Source organism: Pocillopora damicornis, chromosome 11, assembly GCF_964200805.1.
Source record: "Pocillopora damicornis chromosome 11, jaPocDami1.2, whole genome shotgun sequence".
NCBI lineage: Eukaryota > Metazoa > Cnidaria > Anthozoa > Scleractinia > Pocilloporidae > Pocillopora > Pocillopora damicornis.
Window position 1 is genome coordinate 23,182,103 of NC_142680.1, and position 23,614 is coordinate 23,205,716.

A 23,614-nucleotide genomic window follows, 5' to 3' on the forward strand; every position below is an offset into this window, starting at 1 on the left:
TGACGTTCAAGTCTTCAAAGAGGGGACGTAATTGGCATCAAAGAGCTTTGACATACCGACGTGTAATGAAAAAGGAAAGAAATTAACCTCGACACACTGAGCATGGCAAAGTTATAAATAGTTGCACAGGACGAATGCTCTTATTTCAGTGCCTTTAGGCAAAACCGAAAGCGTCCCTAAAGGTTGACATAAGCTTTAGGTGTCTTTAATTGTAAACCGAAACTGATCCAAAAGCTAACAGCTACCTTTCATGAATCTTTAATTGAACATTAGGTGAACTTTAATAACGTAAATCTTTTAGCATCCTTTAAGTGGTCTCTTTTTTGGCACAAAAGAAGGTTTTTAATTAATATACATTTAATTAACCTTTGAGGTGAGAATTAAACGAGTCTCGCTGTTTTGACATCTTTAATTGACGCACTAAAGATAGTCTAATTGTAATCTGAACTGTCAATAGGAAATGCATCACAAATTAGCCGGCACTTGCGTCGGACAGGAATAGCAAATTTTGTTCCATGTGCAGCAGCAAATTTTGTCAAAACATCTGAATTGAAAGCAACGGGTTTTCATTTTCGCATCTCCTTTATAGAACGCATGAAGTGCGATGACAAGAAAGGATATGTTTACTGCACTCATTGTAATGACTTCGTGTCACGTTCAACTTTCGAAAGGCATGAGCGAAAACGTAACAAGTCGAATTTGACAGATACTTTCGGGTCGACTTCAAATTCCCGTGATTTGTTTCAAGAAATTTCAAGTTCATCTGACGATGAAGGTTAGTTACCTTAAATACAGAGAACGTAACTGCTATTCAACGTTGCTTGAGGCGATAGACCACTGCCAACTAATTTTATCTTTTACACCAAATCCGTACAGGACCCACATATTTTGTTCAGGAAGAGCGTCTTGAAATCGAAGCAGAAGTTGATAATTCTTGGTCAAAAGCTGAGCAGGTGAGAAAGGAAGAACGCGGAGTTTGTGCATTAACTTTTATCATGCAAATTGTAAAAGTTTGTAGTCAACAAACAGGACACTTTTGCGAAAGCTATGTTATCTACTAATGATCTTTGGTTGTTGTTTAATGCTGCCGTTCATTCGTTTGTTTGTTTTTTTCATTAACATAACTCTTAAGAGTACTTTATGAGAGGTGAAACATAGATTGTCCGTTCTGAAATTCCTGTCTTCTATATAGCCAACGGACTTGCCGAAATCCGAGGCAGCATACTCTACCAGCGACAACGAATATGGGGATCTAAACAGTACCGATGATGAAAACCAGAGCGACTGTTGCAGTTCGAGCTCTGACTGTGACGAAGAAATCTGGAATGGTGTGCTGCCTGAGATGATATCGAGAGATATAGAAAACGCCCCTCCCCTTCCGGAAGCTCAAGGCCACCAAACAGCACTTCAAAAAGTAAATTCATTGATTTTCTGGTTCGTTTACTTTCTGCCAATCTGGCAGGCGACTTGCCACCTCAGCGATAATGGTCTCGCTTGGTTGCTCAATTTCCTTGTCTCGTGGCTCAGGGTTCTTGGCGTAGAAATTTCCAATGAGGTTTTTGAAAAATTAGCGATGAGCTTTCCGGGATCCTTGTACCTTGTGAGGCAATTCCTAAATGTTGATAGAGACGATTTCAATAAGTTTGTGGTTTGTCCAAAGTGTAAAAAACTGTATAAGTACGACTCCTGTATTTCGATGATAAACAACCGAAAGGTGGCAAAAAAATGTAGCAACACTCATTACTCCAGAGGAAGAAAACTAACTTGTGACGCCACACTCGTGACAAAGGTTACTCTTCAAAATGGAAAAACTTGCTTCTACCCTATCAAGTACTACTGCAGCAACAGCATCATAGACCAACTGGAGAAGTTGGTCTTGAGAAAATACTTTCCCATAAATTGCGAATTGTGGAGAAAACGAGAAGTGGGGGAAAATACCTTGGCTGATGTTTACGATGGAAATCTATGGAAAGAATTCCAGAACGTCAGTGATTCACCTTTCTTGAGTAACCCACGAAATTATGGGTTTATGTTGAACTTTGACTTTTTCCAGCCGATGAAACACCGCAAGGATTATTCCGTTGGAGTGTTTTACTTAGCAATTTTAAATCTGCCCAGGTCTGAACGGTTCAAATGGGAGAATATCATTATTTTAGGCGTTGTTCCTTCATTGGGCAGAGAACCCAAAGATCTAAATGAGGAGGGAAGGTTGGAGATTTTCGATAACTCGTTCACATTCCTTAGACTCGTCCAAGAACCCCACCATGATTCCCCCGAATGCTCTTTCACGCATCTCTTGAGACCGAACAAGGATGCATAGTAGTCTGGTGACGAGCAGACTGAATACCTGTGGCCGTGACGAAAAACATGGGAACATTTCTTTCAAAAGACAGAAAAAAATTAAATAGGAGTAATAAAAGAAAAAATGAAAATCAATGGTCTAGGATGAAGATTTACTCATATTTCAAACAAAAAAACTCGGAAAATTCAGCCTGAATTGTTCATGTTTAATAAGTCAAAACCTCCTGCATCTCCTTTAAGCCAAGGTACCAGTTATCACCTATCGGTTGGGGGAGGGGTCGTTCAGAGGATTTTGAGGGGGATAACATGGTTTTTTTGGAGGAGGATCATTTGTCGCCAACGGAGTGTAAAGAGTAGGGGGGGGGGGAGAAATTACAGAAATTGACCGCTAATTCACAGCGAATGAGGGGCGTATTTGTACTCTAGACTAGACTGAACGAACTGACTTGAAGAAGGTTTAATAAAACTTTTTGATCAATATAATGATAGAGCTGCCATTTTAATTATTGTGTTCTGTGAGCGAGTATCTTGCTTTGGGCAGAACGACAACTATAAAAAGTAGAACAACGGTCCGGTTAAAATAAAATCTATTCAGATATCCCGCCAGTGTTGTTCCAAAGAAACAAAAGGAATTCTACAATTCTGTTATGGAGTTTGAGATCTAACAAGTCCTTACTTTCTGTAAGATTCGCCGGGGGACATAACAGTACGGGGCCGAAACATACTGATAGATTGTGCGCGTCCATTTTGTTCGTTTCCTTCTCAGCAATAACGCGCAAGAAATGATTCAACAAATACACTAACGTTTCTCTGTTGTGTTGTGGCAACTGGACAAGCAGCTTGGAAAGAACACGCTTCTGTGCAGCTAAATCTTGATCTTGAACATGCTCTTTAGCAGCCTTAATCAGCATTTTGGACAAAGATTCAGTGATGAGTGGCTCAGGAAGTTCTCGAAGATAATCTTTCAGAATGCCGGCGATGACATTGATATCAGGATAATTCTCTTCTGACAGGTCGACTTTCGTGCTGTCTTCGTCAAATTGCGCGTGTAATTGCTTCTTCCGTCGAGCGTTTCCGGAAATCCGATAGAGACCGACGTTTGTCAGTCCGCGCTTCTCGATCTCTTCGACACACTTGCGAACGATTAACGGAACGCTTGCCCTCTCGTTGCGCGAAGTCACGTTGAGTTGAAAGCCGAACACGCCCGAACTTCTGTCGGAAGGAGCTCGTTTTAGCAACGCCTTCATCTCTGTGAATTCCATTTTGAGGTGAATCGCGCCTTGTGGATGTAAACGAAACACGGTGTTGTGCTGCTGGCCGCATCGGACAAAAGGTGACAGGTTGAAGGAAACTTTAGCCACTGGTTTGTCAAATTCGTGACCCGGTGTGAAACAAGACAGACAGATTTCACGACCATGCTGAACTTCTACATCAAAGGCTTCATCCCATGTTATGCTTTTCGAAGCTCTTTTGGAACTCGTGAAAGCTTTACGCTCAAAATCAACTTCGACTGCACAATATACCTTCTTTTTCTTCTCCAGTAGTTTCTTATCTGCAAAAGGTAGGTTGGTGGCTTTGATTAGATGTAAGGAGACCATACCAGAGACCGCGTGGGACGACAATAAATTATGTCCACTATAATCATCCGGGAATATCATAAAACCGACATCTATCTCGCTCCTAAGTTGGTCGCTGTCGGTCAAATCTTGCGAGGCAAGCTGATTGGTTAAACTCTTGTCAGTCATAGACTGAAGGCTGGCGCGCCTTCTGGTAAAGGGAGACAGCTTAACGTGACCTGATGGCGAAGCTGATCCGATAGAAAGCTTGGACTTCGCGCCTTCTTCTGGGACAGGATTTAAAAGTTTCAGATTCGGGTGTGATGATCGACTCGCTAGCCGTCTGGTTCCGGTAGGAACTTGCAATCCACTAGAAACGAAGGAATTTAAAAGCATGGAGTGCCTTTGCTGTTCCACAATATCCTGGCACTGCGATTCACTTTTTCGCGCTGGCCTGCGTGGGGAAGTTGGCGTTTTATAAGCCTCTTGTCTCGCGCCATCTTTGTTTTTCTCCCCTGTCTCAGCTCCGTTTGAATTTGTTTTGAAGGCGAATGCACTAAAAATTTGGCTTAGTGACAAAACGGAGTCTTTACGTGAAGGAGATGGCGTAGAAGGCGTAGGTGACGTTGGAGATTTTTCCTCCGCAGTTTCGCCGTCCGTGGATCCACTCCAACTATTTCTGTCTGATTTTCCATCCTCAGGGCTCTCAAAGTTAGAGGAACTTGAATTCCGACTGTTTGAAGCATCTTTATGTGAAGCAACAGGAGAAGGTGGTGGAGTTGGCAGAATTCTACGGTTTCGTGGCTCTGAAGGGAGACTCAGTAGTGGTTTCGTTAACGTGGGAGAACTGCTCTCACTTCGACTATCACTATCGCATCGACTTGTCCGTCCGACTTCGGATGGCACCGACGGAAGTCTTCGCCTTGCCTTCGGGCTCCCTCCGGGAGAACCCGTAGGGCTTCGGGGAACCTGCTCCAAAGTGTAAACCTTCAAAGAGTCTTCGTTGGACATGCTGCTATTAGCAGCAAGGGTAGGAACTGCGAAATCGTCGAGATCATCGAAAATCAAATTAACAGATGTAACGGGCGTTAAAGTACTTGACTTGCGGCTTGCAAGCGGTGGGGGTGTTCTTGTTGATAAAATTATTGCATCAGCTGACGGTTTTCTCGTCGGAGCTTCGGGTCTATTTATGTGTCTTTGTTTCAAAAGAGAACCGACCGGATTGCGGTGATCTTCGGTAAATTGTCTGCTTTCGTCTTCTTGATGCTCAGAATTTTTCTTCGCAGACTTTAAGCGATTATTTTGTGCTCGAATTGCCTTAATAAGTTCTTCAATATTTGACGAATCTCCGCCAATTGGCAGCTTGGAAATTTTCTTCTTATGGTTTGCATTTTTGTCTATTTCAACATTAGCTGTTTCTGTTTGAATAGTTTGTTTACCGTCGTTGCTGGATTCTGAGCGGGAATCTTTAGTTTTGATTTGAAAACCTTTCGACGTTGTTTTGTGAAAGTTTTCGCTCGTAGCTATGGATCCGTTGATTTCTTCAGAATATGAATTTTGATCAGTCAACAAATCACTTGTTCTGATGGTCAAAACCAGCTTGCGCGGTATTTGAATCATTCGTACAACATCGTCTAAACTAAAGCCTTCAATATCAACTTCATTCACTGAAATAATTTCATCGCCAACCTCCAGTAACCCATTCACATCAACAAAACTTCGCTGTGCAACGCGTGATACAAATATTCCATTCTTCCTAAAAGAACCATCACCTTGTCGAATGAAGAAGCCCAAAGGCGACGTAGAATTCTTAATAATTACTACATCGCGAACCATGCATCTGCCTGAATTTTCAACGTGATTTTCACCGTTTATTTCATCCGATGCGGGGCGCTTTAAATCGGTGGTTTCATGTCCGCTAGCGGTATCTAACCCATGATGCAAAATCTTTGTGTTCTCTAATTCTTGTTGATCCGTTGAGAGGTCACTTTCATTGTCTATCGCTTGTATTTTTGCAATGATGTCAGCAGTCAATGTTTTCTGTGTAACATTTCTTAGTGCAGTTTGCGCCATGTTGCTTGAACCAGGATCTGAGGCTTTAGGTGTTGATCCAGCAGAGAACTCATCGAAGCTGAATTCGATCTCGCTCAAGTCGTTTGACATCGGTGACACGTTATTACTCCATAAATTTCCCTGTTGTGGTGTAAATGTCCGTGCCTCCCACATCATGGATCCAGCACAATAAACGAAGCAATAGCACACTTCACCTTAAGGTCATATCGATCAAATAACAAATAATAAAGCCTGATTTTACAATGACGAAGAAACCCTTGTGCGTCACCTGGGCATTTAATGGCTTCTTCAGTACTTTGTATTGGCTTCCACACTTCCCAAGGACTGTATTTCTATGCGATAGCTTTTTCCACTTAAGCAACTCCGTCGGGATTAAGTTTTCACACCTTCAATATGTATTTGACCACTGGAAACAGTCCAATCATACGTATGTATTGTGGTCGCATAATTACGAAAAATTTGCATTACGTCGCAAAGATTTTTAGCAGCACAAACTTGAGCGAATTTAATAACATTATTTTAATCCAATAAGTGGACGTATTTAGGATGTTTTCGTTACGTTTTCTATTTCCTGTGTCTGGAAGTACGTTAATAGAAAATAACAGCTTAAAATATTAGCTGAGATGTCTAGTTTCCCAGCAGTCCGACTATAAACAAATATTCTACAGCAATATCACTGCTGACCTGTGTACACAATGGCTTTAAAAACGTTTGTGGCACCAACAGCACGCATAACCATTAGGGCACTTTAATTGTTTGTGCTTAAATAACAAAACGAAAAAAAAAACGTCTGTGAAAATAAATTATTAAATTTCAAACGTCAGATCTTTTAGCAGCCTGATGTAAAAAAAAAAATCGTATCTTTTGTATTGCTCTTGAGAAATACTCAGTAATTAAATTCTTAGGGAGAGCTATTTTAAGTTTCAGCTGATAATGATAATAATTTTCCATTTGGTAATCATTAGTCGGTAATTGATGGGATTGAAATAAACCATAAGATAGACAAGCACAGACAAGAACATCGATCTAAATTTAGCTTGATAAACGACAAAAATAAAATTGTTATCGTAGCAACAGGAAAATGTATATTACGTTACTTTTCAAGTTGTTTGTTGCTTCAAAAACGGCTCCGATATAAAGACCCAGCTCTACAGAAAAAAAGAATTAAGCGCATGAAGTGGATTCTTTCATCTAATCCCGCAAGAAAATCTGTTGCACCACGAAAACAACTAAATTTGCATGAGAAATTCTTTTGGGAAAAAATTAAGTTCTCTCTTCGTAAAACGAATTATAATACCAACATCAGTTTCAGTGACATATTGGCAACTCAGAGTAGAACTTCATAGCAGCTGAAGAGCTGCCTTTTGGGGATCATATCAGAATGGATATTGTAATGATTATATTGGCTCATGAAGCGAAAACGTACCGACATCGAGAGAGAGTATTTATAGAGTAAACTTTGTTTGCAAAGTTTGCACACGAAAAAAGACTACAAAAGCGATATGGTATAAAAATACAACTCCTAAACCTTCATAAGGTTTTTTTTTTTCCTCGCAAAAAATTGTATCCCCTTAATGTAGAAGGAAAAAAAATATTCTTAATACCACAAAAAAGTATAATAACTCAGAAAATGGTTGGCAGATATAATACAAACTTATACTTGTATTTTATGAATTCAGTTGCAATGGTTCTTGTATTCAGGGCATTACTACCAGTCATCAAATCCCAGTATTGCGCGGCTGTTAAAGTTAATGAGCCTCAGTGTACATTTCCCGTGGTTTTGTTCCTCGGCGCGGTCGTGGTCTGGGTACAGTAGCGCTGTGTTTGGGTGATTTTCTCAGAGCGTGATATTTCCACGCTTCAGATATTTGTTTGATCTGAAATAAACGCAAAACTTGATTAAAACGTGAAAAGTCACACGTCCGCAAGCATGCTTGCGTGCACGATCGCACGGCCTAACAAGCGCACTCCGAGAGCGAAACCGCGTGTGCTGCGCGCATGAAAGCGTTTATGGAAATTAAATATGTATCATCTAGCGTTCGCACGCACATACGCACGTACAGAATACGTACGTAAAAAAGAAGAAACTTTATACGTACTGCAAACGCACTAACAGGCAAATGAAAACATTTGCCTATGCTTTACGCGTTAGAAAATGAATATGCACGAATCTATTGACGTGGAAAAGGCTCAATAATTTCGAACTTCTTTCCTCTTCATTCTGAATGAAGAACTCCCTGCTGAATACATATTTTTCAAATAAGAGGTGGCAGAGAGGTCTGTTCAACTGAGTTGGTGCAGAACCACATAATAACAATTAGGTACACTGGTTTACTGGCTCAGTACAGGGATGTTTTCACCAAGACTTACCGGAATCATTCTATCCTTCTCGTTGTCTAGTTCAACCTGTTTAAGTTCTTCAGGTGTGAGTAAGGCAAGCCTTACATATTGGATTACATTCTGTGCTATTTCAGAAACTGACTTACTAAGAACCACCTTGAAATAAAAGGAAAGACATTCCAGAAATATTTATCTTAGTTTCCCAGACATTAACACTAAATATGCAGCCTCCCAGACCAGCTGGCCTGTTTAAAGTACGGTAAGCAGTAACAAAGTAACTCTGCACTTTAGAATAATGGCTCCTTCTGTCAAAGCTTAACATAGTAACATTGTAACATAGTTTAGAGGAAAATTCAATAATTAGACAGCTTCTTCAGCTGTTTGACAATATAAGGAGCTTCTTAATTTGGTGATCATTCTCTTTATTCTCATAACCTTTACATTTGACTTAAGAGTGATACTGTATGGAGAAATTAGAAGTCAGTCACATTTGTTGGCTGAAGGGTTAAGCACCAAGGAATACTACTCCCTAATAAAGGAATACTACTTCTAATGCTCCACTCAATGGGAGGCTAATCACAGTTTCCAAATCACCATCCTCCTCCCCAACTTCCAGAGGATTGTGACAGGTTTCTCTGACTGTTTCTGTTTATACCCATCAACCCCTCTGCCCCATTCAAATGACTGGGGTGCGTGGGAGGGGATGTTGAAGCTTCAAATTGAACCTAGTCACATAAAGTGCACATTCACACCACTTTAAGGTTAACCCCAGACATAGCAATGAAATTCACAGACAATAAGCTATTGATAAATATCTTACAGAGTTCACTGTGGCCCATTCCCTCACGGCTGAAAGAATTTCCAGTTCATCCATCATCAGTTTATCACTTTGTAGAAGTAGTGCCAATGCCTCCTCTGACAGCTCATGGAATCCTTTTGTTCTGAATACATTCTCTGTGTTTTCTTCAATAAAATCTAAGCATCGCTCTCTTAACTCCTCCTGTCCATAGGTGACTGCGATCTAAATAAATATTTGGTCAACTATAACCATGACACAGTAGAAAGTTGACCATAAAACCTTGAAATTCTCATGGAAGATACAGGTTTTCCTTCATCTCTCATTCAAATCATAAATTGTCTCCAATTTTTTTTCACACAAAAAATGGTGCATAGAAATACTGGATCTGGTTGAAATCCTTACAGGGGATTGGATCTTCATCTGTGTCCCACATTTGTGAAAAAAGTTTAAGATCGTTTTTACTCATTTGTAGGTGATTAACTAATTCCAATCAAAAACCATTAAACCTAGAACAAACCTGCATTGCTTCTGATGCTGTATCTATGGCAAGAGTTTCACCAATGAACTGCTCACAGATCTACAAGTTGACAAAGCAAAGATCAATATTGATTAAATTAATTTATAATTTGCAAATAAATATCAGGCACACTCAAGTTTACTCTCTTCACTTTCACAGAATGTAGTCTGCTGTTCCACACCCTTGGGCATAAAATTGTGCACCTCAAAGATTAATTGAAGTTTTGGAAACAGGTAAAAAATTACATCTAAAATTTGTACCAAACACCACATCACAGCATGAGTATCAGAATATCATGTACAAACCTTTTGGAGTTGTTCTAAATTGTACTCCATGGCTGAACCCATAACTTCCATCACCTGAAAAAACCAATCAACAAACAAACAAAAAAAAATGATTAAGTACCATTAACTAGTTGATAGATCAAACATGCAAAGAACAATGAAACAAGCAAACAGCAGTCTTTCAGTAAATCAATATCATGTAAGGTATTTGATCAATAAGTAAACTTATTAGTCAGCTGATCAGTTAAACACATCTATTGTATTCATCATCCACTTGCTTCAACTTCAATAGAGATGTGTCAGTAACATGTGTAGCAAGATATTTCAACTTACATTTCTATTATTCAGAGTGCATGTATTTGTGTAGAGAAATTCCAACAATGACATAAAGATTTCTGGAGTAACATCTGCCAGTACAAGGGGTACATCATGCTGGTCAGTTTTTGGTCGTACATTGTCTTTTTGATCTGATAGCATTGCTCTAAAAACTTCACACCTACAATCATAATAAATGCATTTATACAAAAAAACAAACAATTGATCAATACTTATCCATGTGAAAAATTGTACTCAGTGTAAGGGGTTCCAAATTGACTATTGATCAACCACACACTTATCTCTCGCTGATAAAAGTTCAATTCACATATCAAGTTCCAAGTATAATTTTTTTTCGGATAATGCTTGGCTTAAGTACCTTATATTTCTAAAGCTAACATTTCAAGTGTTAGTTCTTTGTCTGCAGATTGATGAACATTTTCTTGAGACCAAGGGGTAACACTCAAAACATCAGCCTTGGAAACACTTTATGGGGCCATTTTACATTATCAACTCAGTTTTTAAACCAAACTTTCTTGTAATGCCCTCCATAGATGCAGCACCACAGTTTCTTTACAAACTTACCCCCTTTATTCATTAGGAACTAAACAGAATATTGATTATTTTAAAACATTAAGACTACTAAGGGATAACCTACGGAACAGTATTACCTTGCCATCAAAATTGACTTGTTTGCACGGATCACTTTTCTGTTTGACCCCACAATAAACTTCACATCACTGCAAAAGTAGTCAAGCAAATTGAAACTTGTTTCAAGGTTATCAATTCGGATAGAAAATCTGCATAAGGTTCACAACACTCCTTGTCATTCTTAAAAACTGTAATAAGTTTTCCTTTTATGAGACTGATCGTATTAAAAAAATTACAGGAAAAAACGAACATTCTTAAAACACACTAAAAGGTACAGGATGGTGGAGGTAAGAAAAGATGGTACACTAGTACTGAGCGTAAATACTGCTACGGAAAAATTTCCGCACAGCCCCATACCTCGTTATGCATGCACCTCTTATTGGTGATACACTGAATAATAAAGCCTCATAGATTGGTGAAGATTTAGAGGTTCGTGCTGTTTGACAACTGATTAGAATTTAGTAGCGTGACAGTTGATGATTCGAACGAAAACAAGTTCGCCTCTCAAACCTGAATTCCTTTTTATCAATGATTCCTCTCATATCGTCGGCAAATGCCCAAGGACATCCTGGTATTGTGCGCTCTTGTGCCATTGTGCAACGGGAGATAAAAAAAACTTAATGTCTAAGAACCCTAACCCGACAGAAATCCCGCGTTCCAGAATTTCTGCTAGGCGACAAACCAAAACAAAATTGAGAGGCGTAGAGACTGGGTTAGAGGAATTTTTCAGTAAGTGGTGTCATGTACCAGGCCATGAAACGTCCGAAATCAGACAAGACTATTCGAAATCGGACGTAAATGTCAGGAATCGGACATAAGTGTCCAACATAGAACAAAGCTGTCCATATTCCAACAGAGCTGTTCAAAATCGGATCAAATTGTCCAAAATGGGATGGAATCCTATAAAATCGTAAAGTTTTTAAATTCCCATCTTTTTCAAATTTTTTTTCCCAGAGTTACCCCCTCATTATTGCCTAAGCCCTGCTAATAAAGCCTTGACGAAGGAAGAGGAAAACAGTGAGACGCACAAAGGACAAGCCTAACGTTTAATTCATGCGTTTTGCACGCACTGCTTGCCTTAAGTCTGTGAATACGCGATACATTATTTTGCCTTTCAGGGCTTCATCAGCATTCTCCAAAAGTCAAATGCGCGTAAAAGTAAAATTGCAGTTTTTCATTGATCTGACTAAACAATCGACATTAAATATACAGAGCTATTTTTCAAAGATAAGCAGCCGATTCGTCCCAATCAAATACGACAAGCGGTGAAATCAATGGTAAATTGACAGCCTCTACGCTCAAAAACTTCACAGGATTGAACTAGGATTAAAAAAAAAAAAAAAAAGGAATAAAATTTCCTCCTACAATAAACAGCCATACACTCTTGCACGTCGGTAAAATCTGGCCTAGTGTGATTTCAAGGCGGTTTAGTTCTCAATAGACTTTTTTTTTCTGTTTTCATGTAGAAAGTGATGAAGCTGACGTCCATAAAAACTCAAAAAGCCGTCTTAAAGCTAAAGCTTAGTAAATTCCATAGAAATGGAACCTTCCTACAGCAAGGTGAATGTCAAATCTCTTCATGTTGCAAGAATAGATAGATAACCTCTTAGAGACAAAATCATTTCTCTATTTCACTACAAAATGATGTACTAAACGCTGAATTTGCAATCGGGCTCTGATATCTTCACGATTCCTGGTAAAGAACAAAAAACAGTTTTTTCAACAGCTTTGCCTTCTCCCACAAGAAGTAAATATTGACTATCCCTTGATTTGCACAAACTGCAAGTAAGCATTTGTTTTCTTCAAGTTCTCGATGTTGTAGGAATTTCCTGAAAAAGAAAAATTTAAAGATAAATAAAAACATCTCCAGCTAAATACGCGATAGAGAAATTTTCAAATGAGTATTGGCAGTCATTCGTAACCGCTCTATGATTGGTCTGAACGTACTAACCTCTCAACCAATTACGTGCAATACTAAACCCAATCACGACATACTCACCCGTGTTTTTCCGCGCATGGGCCAGTTAGCTTGTTTTAACTTTGGTTCCCATTGGCTTAATGCAATACTTTCCTTTGATTGACAGCTGTATTTACTTGTTTTACGACATGCACCCTATTTAGCTCTAGTCTACGTGGATTTACTGACTAACGCGTAGGTGAGGTGAAACGACCGATTTTCTACAAGCTCGAGAAGAAGAACAATTTGGAGCTGCTCTCCCACTCATCTCTCTAATGTTGCATGAAACTTGTTATTTTCTTTGTCTCTTAGTCATGAAATAAGTTGTGCAAAAAAACCTTCACAGGTATAAACAAAGAAAGGCGTTAAAGTCAACTTCATTGTACGGTAGAATACTTTTTAGAACGAAATTACTACAGCCGCGGCGACTGTAAAGTGCATATATTCGGTAAGCAATCTTTTGAACAAATTTCGTCTAACCGGAATCTTAATCTTAAGAGGAGAAGAAATGAAAGAAATATTTACCTTGAGGAACAAAGAATGTTGAGCCTGTGTGAAGAATTGCCGAAGACTTGTGAATTGTGACTTTGACTCTTCCCTTGATAATGTAAAAAACCTTCCAAAAATTGTTCATGGCGTTAGTTCAATTTTTCACGAATTTTTACAACAGTTAAAAAAAGTGATAGCAAAACAATGATAAAACTTAAAACTGGGCAACAAAGTTTTGGATATTCAATGTTGGCAATGTTCGAACTTCTTAAGTCCATTCTTTATTTTTGAATAAAGGGAGTAATTTTCTAAAGAAACGTTGGTGCTGCGTCGGTGGGAGAGTATAACAGGGTAATTAAGTGTTATTAGCTGAGTTGATAACGTAAATTGGCCACCGTAAAGAGTTTAAAAGCTGAAGTTTCGAGCATCAGCCCTTAGTCAGTCGCATTAGCCCTTCGTCAACCGCTCTGACGAAAGGCTAATTCTGAAAACGTCAGCTTTTAAACTCTTTACGATGGCGAATTTACGTTTATCGACTCAGTTGATGATACTAAATTACCCCAATCTTTCCTTCTGTTTCTTTCGTTCTCTCGTCCGCTCTTTTGTTCACCTCAGCCTATCAGTCAGTCTTTTCTTTCATATACAATCACACAAGATGAGTTTTATTCAGAGTGCCAGACCCCCCCCCCCCCCCCCGGCAAACCTCTCCCTGATTCGCCTCAATAATTCTTCCCGCAAGCAGAGAAACGGACGTCCTGCTGCGAAAGTACCAACGGCCTTCTCCTAGACTATAACTGTGATACCATGTTTGTTCACATAACAAGGAAATAACGCTTACCATTGTATCTTGTCGTACAAACTGCTTTCCCTTTTCGGCTCCAGGTCTCAATATCACTTGACCGCCTCCAAACAGAGGCTGCGAGATATATTTGTGAACAACAAGAGGGTCGTTCTCCTGTGCTGGTTTTCCCGTGGGATTCGTGAAGTTTAACATACCGGGGGTATGGAAAATGTCTGAAAAAAAGCAAATGTAGGTTATCGGAGGGCGTGAGCAAAGTTTATCATCAGAGTCAAGTGAACCGTAGCTCATGTTTTGAAAAGTTCATTCAGTGTCACCAGTAACAGTCCCATTCCCCACACTTAACACCAGCTCCAAGATTTGTGCTTCACCTCGGTCCAACGCTTTACTTTATTAGTTTGCAGTGAAATATAAAACACGTACCCATAGAGACTTCTTTGTGGTTATCTGAGTTTAACACTGTGCCTTTTGGGTTTGTAATCTCTTGGAATCCTTCCAAATCCTGGAGTATATAAATAAAATAAGTTTTATATAAAACTCCTTCAGTCCTTTAACTGCTTCGTACAACATGAGGTAATCATTGGTAAGACATTGTATGGAAATTTGAGTCACTGAACCCGTCAGCAAGCTGCATTTATAGTAAATAACAGAGGGTCATTTAAGTAGAACTCACATTGTCCGGTTCTTCCTCGGAAGAATCAAGAGAGTTTGCTGCAAAGTGAAATGAAAAACTCCTTTACCGTTGTTTGACTTTTATACCGTAATGTAACATACTACCCGTTCTAAATACATTATTTCTAAAAATCGGTTCACGGAATGTGGAAAGCCTTGTTTGTCGAAAAAGATGACATTGTACAGCAGAGAATAAGAATCAACACCCAAATTGGAGACCGAGAGAGACTGTTAACACATAAAGAGCAGAGCTGTGAGTAAGATGTTACATGTTTGGAAAAGCCATTTGAGAATGAAAGGAAAAAGGATGGGGGGAGAGAGGGGCGAAGGAAAAGAGAGAGCGGAGGGAAAAGTATGAGTAGGGGGGAGGAGTGACAAGGGAGACCTGAGGGTGGTAAGAACAGAGCAAGAAATGGGAAGAGTAATGGGGACAGGGAAGAAATGCGAGGGGGGGGGGCAGGAACAAAACAAGAGAGAAACAAGCGGGGGAGAGCACTGGAGAGATCGAGTGCGTATATACGGCAGCAAACATATTCGAAGGGAGGAACTCTTTCCTGGTAAATAACACAATCAACAAATTTACCGTTGGTTTGTTTTTGAACAGAAAGTTTCACTGTTTGTTTCCGCTTCTTCCTGTACTTTGGTGTTGGAGTTGGATTTTTTATAATGCCCTTTATGCACCAGCCACCTAACAGAGAAAAACAAATCATCATCAGTTACCTCGAATCGCTTCTTTTTGTTACTATGGATGAGGGCTCTCCTTCCTTTTTCCAGGCCTGTGATTGGTTGGAATGGAAAGAAATGAGGTTACAACAACTCAAGCAATCCTAAGGCTCATTTGAACCAAAGTGTCTTGTGATTGGTCGGGTTGTGATGGCTCTGAACTTGATTCGACGGCGGTTGCTATCCGTCACTCTACAGGAGCTGATGTAGTTTTATCAACACACCTGGAGCTAAAATTTATTTAAAAAAAGATTCTCAATTAAGTTAACGATACCTGATTTTCGTCGCTCATAATCTATTCGCTCGTTTTTCCAGTATTGAAGAGGCGGCACGATGGTGCGTTTACTTCTCCTAGTATGCTGTTCATTAGGAGAAACTGCGAAAACAATACGTAAATAAAATTTATCTTAGCCAGTTTGGAGCTTTTCCTTTTTTCGTAACATGAAGCGACTGGGAGTATCGTTATTCCACCTGGGCAGAATTCATCAAGTTCTGTAGCAGTTTGCCTGTCTCCTTTTACTCTCTTGGGAAGAGAGAAGCACTCTGAGAGAACATATCAAACTGACTGGGACAGGGCTCGAACACAGATCTCTCCACCGAGGGTCCAGCTCGTTACGCACCAGCCCCCCCACGTCTCCTTACAAGATTACTGAGCGATATTTTAAGCGATGAGAAAATTCGACTTAACTACCTTCTGGTTGCGTGGTATCATCTGTGATGGTGACCTCCTCTTCAGGATCAACTTTAGAGTTATCACCAACACTGGAGCCACTGGCAGAACCCACCGATGATCTGACAGTTCGAGCACTTCCGGGGGTAAATGTCCCATCTGCGGATTTGTAAGAGCTGTTCTTAGACGCAAACGATAGACTAATAGGGGAAACGTTTGCTGGCACAGACGGTGATCCACGAACGAATGGGGTTGAAGCAAAACTGACGGAAGAAAGACTTTTTCTGTTTGGCTGCTTGGCAGGTTGTAGGCTCTCGTCATCGGCGTCACTACCGCCCGAGTGTGACTTCCCTTTTGTCATCTGACGCTTCCTGGAACCTGTAATAGACATACAAACAAACGAACAAACCGGGAGAAATTTTACAATACAGAGTAACTCCGTGTTTGTAAATATCGCGGAAGAAAAATTTAGGCTGCTGTTGACCGTACTTTTAAAAAGACCAGCAACGTTTAGAAAAATCAACGTTGTTTGTTGATACTCACTCAGTCACTAACTATGATGTAAGTTACAGTCTACAGTGTTCCACATAATAGTGTAATTACCTTTAGTTGATCGTCGCACACTGCCTCCAGATTTAAGAATTGACTTCAACGCTGTTACTGGTTCAGCTGGAGCGTCCAACAAACCGTTGTCGTCTTCTACTCCTTGCGATAAATCATTTACATCAGCTCTTTCATTAAAGTTGTCTGTTGTTAAAGAGTTCTTCTTTGCTCCGGATTTCCTCGTATCACGTTTATTTCTACTAGTTTTACCAGCATTTGTTTTGGTGTCCTTTCTCGGGGAATCCTTTGCAGTGCTCGTTTCATTCGCTTCGTCCTGCAATCTTTGTTTTTTGGCGTCCACGCTTGGTTCAGTAGAGTCGTAACTGCTCGTCTTGGAGGAGTCTTTCGAGTTGTTTGCTTTACCTGCTCTTCGTTTCCTTGCATATGGTGGTAATACCCGTGACACCTTCCTTCGCTTGCTCGCGACACCGTTGCTCGTCTTCTTTGAAGACTCGGAGCTTGAAGAAACATTACTGGACATATTGGACATCCTCCTCACGGAAACATCATTTGTTTTCTCAAACTCATTGGTATTTTCCTCAAAGTCATCATCTTGCGCTTCGTCCAACTCTGCTGCAATGTCAAGGACTCGACTGTCCTCTTTGGCAGTAGTTTCTTCATTTTTTCTTCTTCCTTTTCCTCGTTTCCCTCTCTTTTTCTTAGACATATCGTCACCCTCCTCTCTTTCTTCCAGATTTTGAACTCTAGCAATGCCTTTGGACTTCCTTGCTCCAGTATTTCCAAAACCCTGAGTCAGATTGGTACCACTTTTCTTAGTCCCACTGGTCATCTCCTTTCTTTGGACCACTGACGATTCCTCGTCTCTTCCAGTTCCTTCGGTCTCCAACCCTGTTCGCCCTAAATCCATGTTTCCACGTTCAAAATTTTCATCGTCCTCATCATCAACTGTCACTTGCAGTGCTTCTGCCTTTCCATTCTGTTCATGAACTTTGCCATCTTTCCCTCTTTTCCTCTGCCCTCTGATATTCCTTCCCCTGAGTTGTGTTGTATCCACTCCATCTTGTTGCTCGGTTCCTTTTCCCACAATTTCTATTTGCTCCTTCTTCTTTTTACCCTTGTTCTCCTTCGTTGGTCTTCCCTTTCGAACTGCTGCCTTTTTAAAACCACCATCATCCTTTGGATTATCAACTTCTTCATCGTCTTTGCTGCCATTTTCATTTTTCTGCTTGCTTCCCCTGGTTACCCTGCTTGTCTGATGCGTGATACTTGGTACAATTTTCCTTCCCCTTCCCTTTATTGTCTTTAGTTCATGGGGCTCTTCCACATTCTTTGTCTTCCCTCCTCTTGTACGTTTCCCCTGCAGTGGCCTCGCTTGTTCTTTCTCAGTAACTGTCAAGCCTGTTCTTTCCACCTCGTCATCAGCTTGTCCCACCACTGAAACCATGACACTCTCTGGATCTCTCGTCACATTTGCCTTTTTTCCTTTGACTGGCCTTTTTAGTGCTGCCTTATTGCTTGGATATCCCTTTGTTAACACAGGTATTCGAGATTTATATCCTTTAGTTGCTGGCTCGTCCTGGCAGTCTGAACTAGAACCAAACTCTGGAGACATAGACTTGTGTTTTGTTCCTTCCAACACAAAACTCTCACTCATGACAAAACTATCAGCCTGGGCAGGCAGCGGCGATTTATGGACAGCTGTGTTGGTCTTCGCTGCACGAGATATATTCCCAATGGTTAGAAAAGTTTCTTCTTCAGTTCCTGTTATATCAATGATGTCCTCATCTTCACTTTCACCTGCCTCAATTCTGTGCTTTTTTGTTACTGCAGGGGTCTTTTTCAATGATTTAGGTTTCTTTTTATAAGAAGTTTCATTGACAGCGTTCTCTATTACCATTTGGGGATCCTCATTAACAACGTCAATTTCAGTGTCACTATCTCCAACGTCCTCACCACTAGTCTTTGCACATTTGACATCCGATGAATCTCTAAGAAATGATACAATAAGAAAACACAAATTGCATTAAGTACTATGAAACTTGCAAAACCATGATCACCTTGAAGAGATTCGCACAGGTCAGGTACATACTGACTCATCAAAATTAAGTTCAAGACACACAAGCAAACCAAAAAAATAAAATATATAATTATTGTTGCTGTTTCAGTTAAGTTTTCTCACTTTTTCTGACACCTAATTGGATATTTTCAAGTAGGCACTTGCAATAAAGTACTTCCAAGTGATATGATGTACGTCATCATTATCAAACAAGCACAATAATCTGAATTTTCTTCCAAACCATGAAGACCTCATTTCTTGACACAAATAATTGTTTCTTGTCAGGTCAGGGTAGAAACACAGCAAGCCCTAAATTTTGTGACGTGTTGTGTTTCTAAAGTAAATAACTAACAATAAAAATAAAAAAACAATTAGATGAGAATTACCCAGCATGTACTTGATCGTCTTTTAATTCAATTGGTGATTGCCCAGTTATGAATGACAACCTACAAAAAGTGACAAAATGCACACACGAAGCTTATTTGCCAAATTCAATCATTAAATGAAAAGGAAAATCTGCTGCTGCTCATAGAGGTTGAGATCTTATAAATGAAAATGTTATTATTGAATTAAGTTTATTGATTCCCCCCCTTTCACCATTCAGAAACCTACCTCTTGCTAATTGGTCCTCTTAACCGTGGAGTTGGTTCTCTGGAGGCCGGGTTTTTAATTGCAGTTCCAGTGTTATTAGGAGACCCAATATTCTGTTTCAGTCTATCCACTGAATCCCTCTCTTCAGGAGATGACTTTTTCAGTTGAGTATCATCACCTGAGACAGTCACAATACATTTGGCCATAGAACTCCCATGAGTGACCAAGAAAGAATCGCACCTTATAATATCAATACAACATCAAGCAGACAAGTGATGAGAATAAAGAAAAATGTCAATTAGGGAATTACAATTGGTAGATCCAATATCAAATTCTCTGAACTAACATCATAAGAATTGTATCACAGACAGTAGAGGGAATTACTATGGATCATGAGATTCATGTTTAAGGACTTGCTAAGGTCAATGTGTTACCATACTACCCAGGTTGCATTACCAACATGGACCTGAAATCTGTTAGGGAGGGGAGGGCAGGGACCTGATCTACATTGCACACGAGGGTCATGAAATTCACTTATTAAAATTGAAAAATCTTCCAAACAGAATGTGCAAAAGGAGAAACAAACCTGACAGTGGATGGTCATCTGCAACTTTCTCAAACACATCTTCATCCTCCTCTGGATGCAGATTGGCATTTTCCCTACAAGAATTCACCATACAGTCCTATATCTAACATAACTCTCCTTTTTTATTGGACTCGCTGATGTTTGAAAATAATTCCAAATTAAGGAAAACAAAGTATGAACCATCGATAAAATTTAGCCAAAACATAAATTTTAAGCCACCCTGTATGTGTACATACTTCACAAGATCTTTATCCAGTCCTTGTGTATTTGGAGCAACAACTTCTTCTTCTTCTTCTTCTTCTGGATCTAAACAAGCATCAGACATATTCATTGCATTAAAAACACATTACACAAACTTCATTGTGATCCCTTCATAAACCACTCAATTACTCTCAAAAGTGTTGAATCACTTCCTATTTGAAAGCTTCTTTACATAGTAAACAAAAACATTCTCCATTGACAAATGTAGCCCCACCTGAATATAGAAAATAGTCATCAATGTTTTCAAAACCAAATGAATCTTTCCTGGCTTTAATATTCAGAGGAACACCAGTTCGTCTGTAAGAAATAACATCAAAGATAACGAGAAAATACATGTACTCTGTTCATGAACATGTAATTGCAATGCAAAGATATTTCCATATGCAGTTTGAGACTAATGAACAAAGTAGGTAAGTTACTAAAGGAAGTGTGGTGTTGCATCCATGGGAGAGTATAACAAGGTAATTTAGTGTTATCAGCTGAGTTGATAACGTAAAGAGGCCACCATAAAGAGTTTGAAAGCTGCTTTTAAGTGTTAGCCCTTCGTTAGAGCAATAGACAAAGAGTTAACTCTTGAAACATCAGCTTTGAAATTCTTTATGATGGCCAATTCATGTTATCAACTCAGTTAATCCTTTAAACCCTAACATCAGTCTGCAAGTTCTCTATACTGTTCTCTATACATTTCCTATGGTACCTAGAAGGACAATTTGTCTTATAATCAAGAACTTGTCGAGTTTGTGATAGTTTCCTTTATTCTCACAACCGTAATATTTGATCCAAGGATGGTACTGTTGGGAGAAATTAGATACTTATCACTCTCAGGGGCTGAAGAGCTAATAATGCTAAATTACCCACTTAGAGACTAGTTTATAAATAAGCTCTTGTTATTCGCACTGTGACACAAGTGCTTTTAAGCCTGCGAGAAAGTCTGGTTAGATTGGAATATGGAGAATATAGATACATGTATGATCCTACAGTATAAGAGGTTAAGATAAAACCTTTCAGGTGATATGTTTGTATATTCTTTTCACCTGTTTGCTGCGTGTTGTGATTAAATTGTAATTGGAAGTTACAATTAAATCATTTCTGGACATTTAAAGGTCAAATGGATTAAATATAATTCTGATCTGAATTTTACCTTCCTATCAGCGGATCTTGAAATGGTTCATTAGGAATATGTAGATTATGTAGGAGAGCATTTCTTCTAGCAGCCTGTGAGGAAAAAAATATGGTTTAAAGTCATTATGGAAGGCCACCGGAAGCTTATTTTTCCCAAACCAAATATTATCTTGATGGAACGCATTGAAGATACCATTCCCAGTTACTGCGAACGCCGATCGAGTGATCGATGTCAAAACTGTTCAAACATTCACTTAAATTATCTAAATATGCATGTTTTTACATAAAGTGAATTTCGTTCCTAATTCGCGGACGTCGCAGAATCAAAATGCTATTATACACACTCTCAGGGCTAAGACATTCGAAATCCGGCATGATTTAAGAGACAAGATGCAGAGATCAACAAATATTAAGTTTAATAGTACGAAAAAAGTGTTGTAAAACGATCTCACCTTTGCAGCCGCCATTTTGGCTTAATGTTCTTCGTTTATTTCCTTGTTTGCTTAACTTTATACCGGCCCTGAGAGGTCAGAGGACTTAAAGTAAACTTCTAATCATGTGTATCTAGGCAATCGGGAGCGATCAGCAGCTCTGCAAACAGATTTCCTCCAAAATTTTGGCAAAATGTTTTGATACGTAAAACTTTTGTCTTTCCCGCTGCACATAATTACGCATGCTCGTTGGAAAACTTATTGTGTGCTGACTTTGCTGACGGGCTCATACGAGGCAGATTTCCTGAGGTCAATCAGTGAAGCCGGGAACAGCCGGGGCAGGGTGAAGTCTATCGCATTGAAGAACGTTTCAGGTAACTCACTCACAATTTGCATGAATGCTTGTTGACCTGTGCTTTTTTCCAGCAAAATTGCTGTGTCGGGTGTTTTAGATACTTAAAATGTGGCTAAACAATATATTACGTAAGATTAAGTTTTCCATGACTTTGTCCTCGACAGGTCATCAGTACAAACAATGCTGAGTCTCAATCCATCATGGAAAGCGTTTGATTATGGAACAACCCACTTCTGGGCACACTATGGTCTCTGCACGTTTGGTTTTCTGCTGGCAGTGATTACTTATGTAACACAGGCTGCTAAGCCAGCTCCTTATGGAAAACACCAGACAACTAACCATTCATTTGGCCCATTGGTTCATCAAAGACTTGCACACACTGTATCAGATGCTTTCCCAGGGATCTTTCTGTTTTCACTTGTATTTTTTCACTATGGAATTAAGAAAGAAACCACCAACTTGTTATTTTACTGTATGTGGCTCTCTCATTACCTACATCGTGGAATTATCCACCCCTGGATCATGCGATACAGTAGTCCAAAGACCCCTGTGGGTATATCCTTGGGGGCACTGTTTCCTAACCTTCTGTACAGTTTCCTTAATGCTGATTGGATCGGTACTGCAGACTATGGTTTGTATTACTACAAAGACCCATGTTTTGTCATGGGTGTCATGTTTTTTGTCGCAGGATATTTTATTAACCGCTATGCAGACTTGTTACTTCGTAGACTAAGAGCTGAAGATAGTTCCAAATACTATGTACCTCATGGATTCTTGTTTGACCTGATTTCCTGTCCAAATTATTTTGGTGAGATGCTTGAGTGGTTTGGCTGGGCATTAGCAACATGGTCTGTAGCTGGTGTAGTTTGGTTGTTGTTTTCCAGTGCCACATTCATACCAAGAGCCAGAGACAACCATGAATGGTATACAAAGAAGTTTGCTGATTATCCTAAGAATCGAAAGGCTTTGATTCCCTTTTTGTATTGAACCTAACTGATGTTAATATCAGTCAATATTATTCAGAACAAATTTGATTGCTATTGTGTAACAGTTGTAGTAGAAACAATAAAAAAGCAAAAAAATTAAAATTCTATATGCTACTTTTTCTCTTAAATTCTTAAGATATGATACACAGTTTATCTCAGAATTGCTCAACATTTCCCTGAATGTTACTAAAAGAGAAATTTGCCATCAGAAGGATGACACCCTCCAGTAAATAAGTTTGTGGACTTAGTGGTAACAACAATAAAGGGATGACTTGACACTCTGCAAAATTACTTAACCTCTGGAGAAAGGCCTAGACACTAGATCTAGGTTTGCTACTGTCTTTCTTGGACAAGTTTAGCTTTCATTAAAGATAAGTTTGAAAACTTTCAGCAAAAGGTTTTGAGGATAGTAACCATTTGACTCCCATAAACTTGAAATTAATATGTTTATTTAAAAGGAGCCAGAACTGCCCCACTTAGAACCTGCTGATTAGAATTTTTTTACCTTAGTCTATA

At 39.4% G+C, this 23,614-nt stretch overlaps 5 protein-coding genes across 5 annotated transcripts; 2 read left to right on the forward strand and 3 right to left on the reverse strand.

Moving 5' to 3' along the window:
• The first annotated feature begins 461 nt into the window (after window positions 1-461).
• LOC149038328 (uncharacterized) lies at window positions 462-2,451 on the forward strand. Its single transcript, XM_089187310.1, has 3 exons — window positions 462-775; window positions 877-953; window positions 1,193-2,451. Exons 1-3 carry the CDS (start codon window positions 595-597, stop codon window positions 2,318-2,320), a joined length of 1,386 nt encoding a protein of 461 aa, XP_089043436.1. The 5' UTR covers window positions 462-594; the 3' UTR covers window positions 2,321-2,451.
• A 292-nt stretch (window positions 2,452-2,743) lies between these two features.
• LOC113678308 (uncharacterized) lies at window positions 2,744-6,425 on the reverse strand. Its single transcript, XM_027195197.2, has one exon. The coding sequence runs from the start codon at window positions 6,084-6,086 to the stop codon at window positions 2,889-2,891; it is 3,198 nt and encodes a 1,065-aa protein (XP_027050998.2). The 5' UTR covers window positions 6,087-6,425; the 3' UTR covers window positions 2,744-2,888.
• A 9-nt stretch (window positions 6,426-6,434) lies between these two features.
• LOC113678309 (BTB/POZ domain-containing protein 19) lies at window positions 6,435-11,532 on the reverse strand. The gene is made up of 8 exons (XM_027195198.2): window positions 11,347-11,532; window positions 10,857-10,925; window positions 10,204-10,366; window positions 9,892-9,945; window positions 9,587-9,646; window positions 9,091-9,291; window positions 8,301-8,426; window positions 6,435-7,807 (listed from the first exon to the last, which is right to left on the reverse strand). The coding sequence occupies exons 1-8, from the start codon at window positions 11,427-11,429 to the stop codon at window positions 7,679-7,681; spliced, it is 885 nt and encodes a 294-aa protein (XP_027050999.2). The 5' UTR covers window positions 11,430-11,532; the 3' UTR covers window positions 6,435-7,678.
• A 333-nt stretch (window positions 11,533-11,865) lies between these two features.
• LOC113678402 (uncharacterized) lies at window positions 11,866-22,543 on the reverse strand. Its single transcript, XM_089187309.1, has 16 exons — window positions 21,779-22,543; window positions 21,346-21,419; window positions 20,419-20,501; window positions 20,180-20,249; window positions 19,944-20,017; window positions 19,379-19,535; window positions 19,153-19,212; window positions 16,750-18,698; window positions 16,168-16,524; window positions 15,751-15,852; window positions 15,337-15,441; window positions 14,755-14,792; window positions 14,505-14,583; window positions 14,121-14,296; window positions 13,319-13,409; window positions 11,866-12,665 (listed from the first exon to the last, which is right to left on the reverse strand). The coding sequence occupies exons 1-16, from the start codon at window positions 21,791-21,793 to the stop codon at window positions 12,595-12,597; spliced, it is 3,501 nt and encodes a 1,166-aa protein (XP_089043435.1). The 5' UTR covers window positions 21,794-22,543; the 3' UTR covers window positions 11,866-12,594.
• LOC113678281 (uncharacterized) lies at window positions 22,017-23,200 on the forward strand. Its single transcript, XM_027195160.2, has 2 exons — window positions 22,017-22,131; window positions 22,277-23,200. Exon 2 carries the CDS (start codon window positions 22,293-22,295, stop codon window positions 23,097-23,099), a length of 807 nt encoding a protein of 268 aa, XP_027050961.2. The 5' UTR covers window positions 22,017-22,131; window positions 22,277-22,292; the 3' UTR covers window positions 23,100-23,200.
• Window positions 23,201-23,614: the final 414 nt, after the last annotated feature.